The 10,264-nt window shown below is 46.4% G+C and overlaps 1 protein-coding gene and 1 long non-coding RNA gene across 3 annotated transcripts in view; one reads left to right on the top strand and one right to left on the bottom strand.

The window, feature by feature from the left end:
* The window catches only part of LOC102672114, a 165,077-nt gene that overhangs the window by 92,131 nt on the left and 62,682 nt on the right, over positions 1-10,264 (bottom strand). The window lies entirely within an intron of this gene.
* Positions 1,041-10,264, top strand: part of LOC102671756 (homeobox protein invected-like) — a 63,629-nt gene continuing 54,405 nt past the window's right edge. Inside the window, exon 1 of one of the 2 annotated variants that reach the window (XM_031511552.1) lies at positions 1,041-2,550. In XM_031511552.1, the coding sequence (XP_031367412.1) occupies positions 1,146-2,550 (1,405 nt within the window). In that variant the 5' untranslated portion in view covers positions 1,041-1,145. The remainder of the gene's footprint in view (positions 2,551-10,264) is intronic. The other variant, XM_031511553.1, reaches the window with a different exon arrangement.

Raw genomic sequence — 10,264 nt, forward strand, 5'->3', positions numbered from 1 at the left:
GATCCACAGCGTCGCACAACGGTTCCGTTGAAACCCGCGTCTACCAGCGCCGTACAGGAACACGACTCTCCACGTTTCGTCGTCGATCGTCGTTTCGTCGAGCATCGTGTCTCTCCTCGCCCCGATTATTCGTGCCCACGCCACGTTGACGAGCCCCTGGCCTCGGGGCTCCCGCCTCGGTTTCCTCCTCGTTCCAACGGTGCGGCGTTTGGTGCGCGTTGTCGTTCCGTTCGATCTCCACTCTTTCCACGTTCGGCCTGGGTTCGAGGGGCCATCCGGGTTCAAGGAGGGGCGCGAAAGTGAGAGTGCGATGGATTATGGACGTATCGAGAGGAGTTCAAGGCGGTACGACAGGTCAGTGATGCCTAGGGACCTCGGCGAGGACGATACCACGGCTCGTTCTCGGTTGGGCTGTCGGTCCAAGTAATGAACTGGCGGCACGAGTGGACCGGTTCNTAGTGCGTATCCCGCTCGAACAGGTAGTTTCGCGACGAAGATGGGAGATAAATACGAAACTCATCGTGGCAACCCGTCATGAACTGGGCTGAACAGTGTCCGTCGGCAAGATACGCTTACGCAGGGGGAAGAGTACGCTTAGTGATTGGGCAGTAACAGAGTAATCGAGGCGCGTGTGAAATATCTCCAAGTTTCCGGCGAAAAAGAAAAGTGCGTCTTGCGGTAGAATCGTATACGCGATACTATGCGATTGAGGAGGTATCGGGAAGGATCCGATCGAGTTAACGATCCACGGACGGCCTATGAACGGACAGGTGTCCCGTGCGAAAATGACGATCCCTCCTGGAAGCGTGCAACGGACGGAATCCGTTAGGTAGGTACTTGAAACTTGTCCCGAAACTTGTCAGACAGACAAGCGGAACGAAGGATAAAACGGAGACGAGAAAGAAAAGTCCTCGACCTCGTCGTCATGGGAGGATCGTCAAAGTCGAGCCAAGCTTAACTTCCTCTTCTTCCTCTTCTTCCTCTTCTTCCTCTTCTTCCTCTTCCTCTTCCTCTTCCTCCTCTTCTTCTTCTTCTTCTTCTTCTTTCCGATCGACTCGACGAGGCGCGCAAGAAAGGAATTCGGTTCCGAGAGAGGAGGGAGGAAAGCAAAAGTAAAAGAAAAAACTAAAGAAACACGTGGAAACATGTCGAATACGCCGCCGGAAGCGTCGACCGGTTTAGATTCGAACGATCTCCACCACGAGATCAGGCAGAATCACCTGGCGACTCGGTTGGAACTCGACGACTCCGAGAAACGCGATCAGATACGAGGAAGCGACGGCAACAACCCTGACAGCGATTGCGAAAGCGACACCAGCGAGGTGTTGAGCGTCGGTAGCGAACCGACGCCCACGAGCGTCGTTGGAATACGTGGTTGCGGCTCGGTCAGGTATGACCAGGAATCGGCGAGCAGCCGTGGCGGTGACTTTCGAGACGAGGAGAACACGAGGACATCGGCCACGCCATCGCCTTCTAGCTCAACGAGCTGCAACGACGCGTTCTATCAGAGGACGACTAATCACGTCTCGGCACCTAGTCCACCGGCTTACAGTCAACCACCTTCGTCGCCCACGGCGTCCTCGGTCAGGTCACCGGCTTCCTCCTCGGCCACCGCCTCCTCCCCGGGTCGGCCCGAGGCCATTCAAGACGTCATAGTGCCCAGGTATCAGTCCAATCATCCGCCGCATTTGTTACCGCGTTATTCGTCGAGGGAGACCGAGATCCCCGATTATCCGCCTCGAGTCCAGCACAGCCTGAGCCACGAGATCGTTTACCCGACCGTGGAGAGGTTGCACAGGACCCCGATCAGCGTTCCGCTGGTCACCAGGCTTTCGTTGTCGCCACCGTCGGCCATGACGGTCACCGGTCTCCAGGCCACCACCCCTGTCCTCCATCCAACCGCGTGCAGGGATCCACGGGAAACGGCCTCGTTGATGCCGCATCCGGGCCAGCAACACTTGCACCACGCCAACAGCCACGTCCACCTTCATCAGACGTCCCAGGTGCAACACGTACCCGCAAACTCGGTGCACCAGCACCGACTCTCGGTCAGCAAAATCCTTCAGAGGGAGCCTGGCAGCCCTGCCTCGCCCGGCCCGAGGGAGGAGAACGGGAGAACGATTCACGGTGGCGCGAACGGTGTTCAGAATAATGGGATCAATAACAGTAACCACCATAATAATCACAACAACAACAACAACAACAACAACAACAACAATCTGCAGCATCAGGCCGGCTTGAAGTTCAGTATAGACAACATATTGAAAGCGGACTTTGGCAGAAGGATCACAGATCCCATTTCCTTGAAGAAGTCCCGGCCGAAGAAGGTCAGCTCGAGACCCATCGACCTGACTAAGGACTTTCTAGAGTCGGCCACCGAGACCACCGAGAAAAGTAGCTCGGAAACTAGCTCGACGACCAACGCCACGTCCGTTACCACCGCCAATCCTGCCTCCAACACGCCCGGACCACCTGTAACCGATCCTGGAAAGCAGTTGCCTTGGCCTGCTTGGGTCTACTGCACCAGATACTCGGATCGACCTTCCTCCGGTGAGTTCTCTTCGTATTCTCTGTATTCCTCGACCAACGAAAATATATCGTAACGCGAAACGATCTTTTTTTAACGATCGACGGTACGTGTGCATACGCAGACCTATAGATAGATAAATCGTTGTTCGATTTGCATCGTGTAAAAGTAAAAAAAAATTCCAACTACATGGATAGCGTATTACGGATTAATTGATCCTTACGCGACGAATTTTTACAAATTTTCTACAACATGCGAAAGTTAAAATGGTCTCGCGTTACGTAACATTGTCTTGGAATCGATGGGAAGAGATATATCGGTCAACGGGTTTGAAAAGATAGATATTCCTTTGAACGGTGGAGATAAAGGTATTAATGGTATTAATCGACGATCGTTTTCCGCCTCTCGTGGTTCGACATTTACCGTTTGTGAACCTTTTACAAAATCGACCGATCTTTTTCGAACGAAAATTACGAACGAGCGAACGACTAATGGATCGGGCCGATAATGAAATTTCTCATTAGGCCCGATGGATATAACACGATTCGAATAGTCGAAAGTTCATCGACTAAGATTCAACGGTATGAAAGAATAATATGTTTCTCGGCCTCGGAAAAAGAAATCGTTGTTACGTAACGGTTACGGTTCTCCGCTGTTCCGTCACGATCTCGACAATTTTATTTTCGGATTATCGGCAGCTGGATACTTTTTATAAACTAACCAAGTTAATTATCCCACGGATCCTGGCAAAATTAAACCACGCTCGACATTGGCCGATGCATAAATAATTCGTTTCGTTCTCGCGAAACGCACGATTCACGCTTGCGACGAATAATAAAAGATGACCGATTTTAATTGAGAGATATCAATAATTCGTCTGTGGTGCGACGAAAGAGCGGAGAAAAAGGAGAGAGATTGAATCCCACGCTGTGTATATAAACGCGCAAGTGTGTAAGACGATCGATTGATTAAGATGTACGTTTAATTAGCGCGACAAGACGTATGATTTCACGTAAAAATTACCATTCCAACCCGAGTCCATCCCCGCTCCATCAATTTCTATTCCTTGAATATTCAACGAGCCTTTTCAACCGGGCAGACCCCCGGGATCCGATCGAAACTTCCTTCCTATTAAACCGGCTAATTAGAGATTTATTTTGTCGCGTAGGGAGCCGCCGTTGGCGGAATCGTTTCCCCGGTTTCCTAGCAGATGGATGACCCTTTGAAACGACACAGGAAAACGTGTAATTACTTTACTCGCCGGCCGAGTGCCAGCTTGATGAATGGTAGAAAACGTTCCTTCGTGTCACTCATATCTGATATACGCTCATTGTCAGGAAACAATTGTTAACCAACTCGGAGAAATAAGCTGCTCTCTGCCCCATAAATCAACCGGCGATATGCAACCAACTATTTCTCTCTTATTTGCTTTCGTACGCGTAACAACAACAATTTCCTATAGGTTATTCAGTTGTCGTATTCTTATGCAAACCATCGGTAAATAATCGCACCCTATTAGATCGGTTTTCTCTCACAGTGGCGCGGCGGTGGCCGTCGATGCTCGCCTCGTGCCCCCGTCGTCGCAGTCTTTCGTTGTCCCTTTTCGCGCCCCTCCCCGCTGAGAGTTATCGAGCTGTCCTCGCCTCGATCGCATTGTGTTAGAAAAAAATCCAACTTCGCCTCGCCACCCTATTGTATTTTAATAGTCGGACAAGTGCGGGGAAAACGGTTGGTAATGGGAGTGCCACGAATTTCTCACGGATCATTTTTCCATCGACGCACGCACACTTCCCCGTGTGTTTGATCCGTGTGTCGAGCTCTCTCTCGTTCGAAAGTTGTTCTGGAAACTTTGATCCTCGTGGACCTGTTCTTTTTCTTCTAATCGAGAATAAGTCTCCCCCGATAAACTTAAGAGATGCCGGATTATTAGCTTGTTTATACGTTATTAAACGTAGATACGTTATCAACAACTTTTTGTACAATTTTAAGTTATTTAGAGTTGGAAATGGGAAGAAGAAGTGGTTAATTATCATATTTGTAAAATTACCAATCGGAAAGCGCTTAAGAAAATTAGATGGAATCGGTCATATCTATCTTCCGTGTTACTTCGTTTCACTTCGAATAATCGATTCAAAGATAACGGTTGCTACTCTGACCTGTCGTCGTTGCGATGTTTTCTATGAATGAAGTCGTATCGGCCGATGGAACACATAAAACTATTAAATTCCCGATTAATAACCGGTAGTTTTTTTCTCTTTTCTTTTCTTTTCTTTCTTTCTTTTTCTTTTTTTTTTCTTTTTTTTTTGCGTGACCGGTTCTCTCTGCCGTCCGCCGAACGAACAAACGACAATATTGGATCACGTTCCTATTATGTCTTTACAGCGCGTAATTTCGCGGCCGACAGATAAATAGTCCGTTGAAACGGCCACGATAAAGCTTAATCACTGTTATTGCACCGGTCGGTGCGGCTATCGCAGGTTGGGGACACGATCACGGCTGTGTACACGTTCTTTCCGCACCCACGCGCCAAGCCCAATATTCCGACACCGGCGGATGTCAACTGTGTTGCTTTTGGGAGGAAATTGGGAAATAAGAGGAGAGAAAAAAAAAGAAAAATATCGTGAATACCGAATATTCGAAAATAATAAGGAAATAAACGTTACGTTTGAGTTACGTGAAATTTGACGAACAGATTCTATTATAAATTCTAATTTGAAATTTCTTTACATAAGTTTCAAACGTGGCGAAGAAAATATGTTGAACGAGTATAAGATTGATTTGAAAGGAAACGTGTGTAACTTTCGATTTCTTAAGGATTAATTAATAATAATAATAACAATACGAGCGAATCGAGAAATTTACAAGTTGGATTACACGCGCTACTCTTTCGCAATAATACAAAAGAAGAAAGGAAGAAAAAGAGAGAAAAAATCGGAATGTTTTAATAATCAAACTTCGTCGCTCGCCATGTGACAAAATTTATTAACACCGGTAAACTTGTAACCGACGTCTTGTATAATTCCGCTGATAATATTAATTCGATCGTACGACAAGATCCAGACTCTGTCGGGGTATCGACACGAAGCCACTTTATGGAAGAGAGGAGGCCTAGTGTAACGAGCGGGAGATCTGCAGCGGGACGAGCAAGAAATATCGCGTCCGATCTGGTTCTCCACGGTGACTTTATAATTTAACACTTTGCACTCCGGTGAAAAATGCCGGACGGTGTTAATGGTGCTTTATTGCCGGTCAGTCAAATCAAACGAGATACGCTTATGAGGCGGCGTGCCGCGGACCACCTTATCACTCGGATAAATTCGTTATTAATTACCTCGACCGGCCGTTTTACGATCCCTACGGGACAGGAGACACGGCTCTCGAGGAAAGCGGGATCGAGAACGAGTCGGGACGGGACGAGGCCGGCTTGTCGTTAAGTAGAATTAGAATTTTAGCCGGACGATCATCTCGATTAAATCGAGCGTGTTTCTCGAGTGCGACTCGAGTGAGAATTACTTGGAATTATGCAACTCTTCTGCGACCCGATATATACCAAATCCTTCCTCGTTTCCATTACCACGAGCGCGACTATTAAGTATCGTAATTATACGATCGTTGTTCATTCCTCGTAAATTATTTCGCACGATTTGAAATGGTATGGGATCGACCCGTGGACGAGATCTGATACATCCCAAGAGATTCCTTTTTAAATATTTTCCCGAAACAAATGCACGTAGTTGGGATATGTTCATTGCCACCTCTGGATAAAACTGCGGATAATCACCGCGTTACATACGTTTGAGGAAAGTTATGGTTAATTAGCTGTGCCGGTATGTGACGGAAGATATTTCCATTAACGGGACACAAGGTGGAAAAGGCAAAAGAGATCGTTGCCTTTGCTGAAAGTCGGGGAGGAGAGAAACTATGGTGTATTCGTTACACGAGGCGGCCATGGCTCGCGATAAATGGCCGATATTCGCGACAAATGGGAAATGATTGCTCGCTAGCTTAACGAGGAGAAAGGGTCGCGAGCTTGTTTCGATTACCGGAAACGGCCTGTAATGCGCGCAATTTTTAACGAGACGTTTAAAATACGCTTGAAAATACGAGAAAGGAATATTTACAAGGGACGAAGTAGAGGAATTGGCGTACTTTGTATTTTAACGCAATTTTTAACGGCTCGTAAATAACGCGCAAAGTGAAACAATGCGCGGGAAACGATACGATAAAAATTAATATTTATCGCGAGGAATTTTTAATACTTGAACTCAAGCTGAGTTTACCGATCTCCGGCAGTAAATCTTAAAGTGTTAAAAATTCATCTATATCCCCTGTGTAACTGACCCATTTACGAATCCTGTGTATACGCCCATAAACTCATTTCTTGCATTCGAACGAGAGAGCTCATTTCGGGTGAAACGAGGCTGAACGAAATAGCGCGCCGTTTAACACGGCGTATTTCATTCCTCTCCCTGATCTATCAGATTTAGAAATCAGATTCTCCGATTGTTTCGAGCAGTGCATTTAACACGGCACGTTTTATCAATACTTTCCCCCGCGGGATGAGAAGAGGAAGAAGAAGAAGAAGAAGAAAAAGAAAAAGGATCCCGCGGAAAAGAAAAGGAAAAGGAGATTATTATTAGCTTCGGGCCGCGAATAAGATCCGTAACGGCGTTGCATAATTAAAGGAACGATCGAAGCCGCGGGCGATCGGCCGATAAAAAGGCGAGTCGCGAAGTATATGGCGATAAATCAACCTTTAACGAAATGCTCGCTACGAAATAAAGAGACATTAATTTGCAAGGCTGGTTCGCGTCGCTCCTCGCTCTCTCTCTTCCCTTTCTAACTATATACCCTTGTTCAACTGATTGGACAAGACAACCGATACGTGTACACGGGGTGAACGAAAGAAAGAAACGGGCAAACTCGAGTAGAAATCGCCGGTATAATCCGAGGCTTGATGAATCTCAATCTTTTCGATTTTATATTTTCATATTCGAACTTTTCCTTTCCTTTCCTAGCTAATTTTGACGAACTCGACCCGTTCGAAAATCATCAACGATCCAACATTAGATACGCCCGTGCGAGATCTGCATAAATTCCATTACATAATTCCATTTCGTTATACGAACAGTAGATTTTTCATAACAGCGTGTAAACGTACGAAGTACTATTTATTTTCTCTTTTCTGAAAAATGAAATTTATTTATTGAAACAGAAATATTTACGATCACATATTTTTTTAATTTTCTATCGTATCCTTTCCAAAAATACAACACTTTAATCTACATTTAAGAAACTGCATATATACGTATATATCTGAGAAACATCGACCTCCGCAGGATTAACTCGCGTACTCCTGAATCATCGAGCGCTCTACGAACACGTGTACGTCGATGCGCTGGCCACGATCGATCTGGCCACGTGTGTGGAAGCGAGAGGTTGCTCCATATCGAGCAACCTCGTGGGATCCATCCATCTTATTAAGGTTAAATCGAAGGTGCCTCCCGTTTCTCCGCGGTTCTCCACGATAACAAAGGCGGACGCGCACGCACCATCCGCGCGCGCGTGTGCGTGTGCGTGTATAAAAGAACGGTCCTCGTGCGGCCTAGAGGCGGCTGCGGAGAAACCTATGAATGGCTTCCGTTCGTTCCAGATATCGTAAAGTGTATTTTCAGATACCGCGAATCGGTTGAAACGATCGTTTTCGTCTCGCTACGTGCTACAAATGGCGGTATTGTGTTACCCTTGGAGCCGCGTTCGACGCGGATTTGCTAAGAAACTCGTGGCCGGCACGCGATGAGAAATCTTTCCCTCTTAGAGAAACGTGATAAATAACGCGAAGATTTATCGATTCTGCTCCGGAGAGCACGGCGGACCACGAGGGATAACGGGGTGACCGGTAATGGATCGAATGCTCGTTCTTTTTCCTCTCCATTTTCATCGCTCGTGAAATCGTGAAATCGCGTTACTTGAGATTTCCGTTGGTAGATCGATTTCATCGAGTCGATCCAACGAATTTCACCGATCCCTCTCTCCTCGCGTGTATTATATATTTCTTAATGATTCCTTCGATATCATTCTTTCTTCTGTTATTATTTCTTCCGTTTACTTTCATCGTTACTCGTCCCTTTCTTCGCAACTCGGCGTATTCCTTCATTTATCGGTTTAAAGGGTTTTGTTACCACGCCGTAGACACCAGGGTTCACGAGTGCATGCAACAACACTCCACCACCTAGGCCTGTAATTAGAATCGAATTACTACCCCCGGCCGATTTGCATATCGGCGCAACTTGGTTCAATTTGACGTGCAATAAAGACGTGTTATTATCAACGTCGAGCTTGCACGTTGTTGAATCGCAACAACGTGATTTCTCCCCCTTCCCGTTTTTCTTAATAATAAAAATCGTCGTTACAAATCCCCGCCTCGCATAGTTAGCTACGTCTTCTCCTCCGAGTCAAGTTAAAAGCGTTCTTTTAATATAATGGCATTGCGGCGGCGACACGCACACGACAACGTGTGTCGAGGACGCTAATTACCCAACTTGTAGAAATTCCAATCCAACCGACAATAAGGGGAATATCTCCCTTCTTGTTCTTCTTTCTGCTCGCGTCGTTCGATCGTTAAAATAAAATCACTTCTAACGACGTATTAACGACACGTGTAATTATCATTCTTGTCTGATCGCGATCCTTCGCTACCATATCATCACGCGCGTCTCGACTCTCTTCCCCTCTCCTCCCCTCCTTGACGATTATACGTGGAAAATGCGTGGAGCGTGCATAAACGAAATTTAACAATTTTATTCGAGCCGAATAGCTCAGTTTCGCATCTTGTTCCACATTATTATCTAACATGAACTTAAACCCTAGCCTTATATCTAAATTTAAATCCAAACCTAACACGATGCATATTACGCGAGCCGTAAAATACGCAATGTCCACTCGAAGAAATATTCAAGACGGTTGAAATGGACGTTTGGCGCCATATATCGTCCAAAGAAATTACGCTGTCGCCGGTACAGTTACGGAAACATAATGACACGATAAATACACGCACACGCGCGAACACACATACCTAAGGTAATTAAGAAGTCGTGATTTTCTGCGCGTGTTACAAACGACTCCATCCATTATACGCAATTACGTCCAACCTTTGGAACGGAAAACTTTCCAGAAAATTTTCTCGATTTCGTATCGTTTCGATCGATTCTTCTCGACGTTGATTCGATTGAAGTAAACGAGGAGGAAAAGAAGAGGTGCCAACTAAAACGAAGCGAACGTCGCGTTAATCAAATGGTATCGCGAAAGAAATCGGCAAAAGACATCGAGACGATACGTTGGATTTCCCTGCTAGAGAATCCGGCGAAGAGGACGAGGAACATTCGTGCGAGGCAGAACCAAAGCGAAACGTCCATTGGCCGATTAACAAGCCGGCGTATGGCACCGCGGGGGATCCACTTGCCGGGACCCAGAACGCTGCATCGCCTTTCAAATATAACCTGACTTATGGGCGTAACGCGCCACGGAGCAAACTTTTACACGGTCACTGCGCCGATAAGCACCGCCAACGCCATATTCCCTTCTCTCTTCCTGTCTTCCTTGCCACGAATCAAGAACACGAATCGAGATTATCTGGCATTCGAAACGGTTGCCGTTTGATGTAACGGCCGACGTTGAAGATCGTATTGAAAAGGGTTGGAAGAGAGTGAAATTTAGAAGAATATTTTTTTTTTTTTT

Source organism: Apis dorsata, unplaced genomic scaffold (genome assembly GCF_000469605.1).
Source record: "Apis dorsata unplaced genomic scaffold, Apis dorsata 1.3 scaffold_327, whole genome shotgun sequence".
NCBI lineage: Eukaryota > Metazoa > Arthropoda > Insecta > Hymenoptera > Apidae > Apis > Apis dorsata.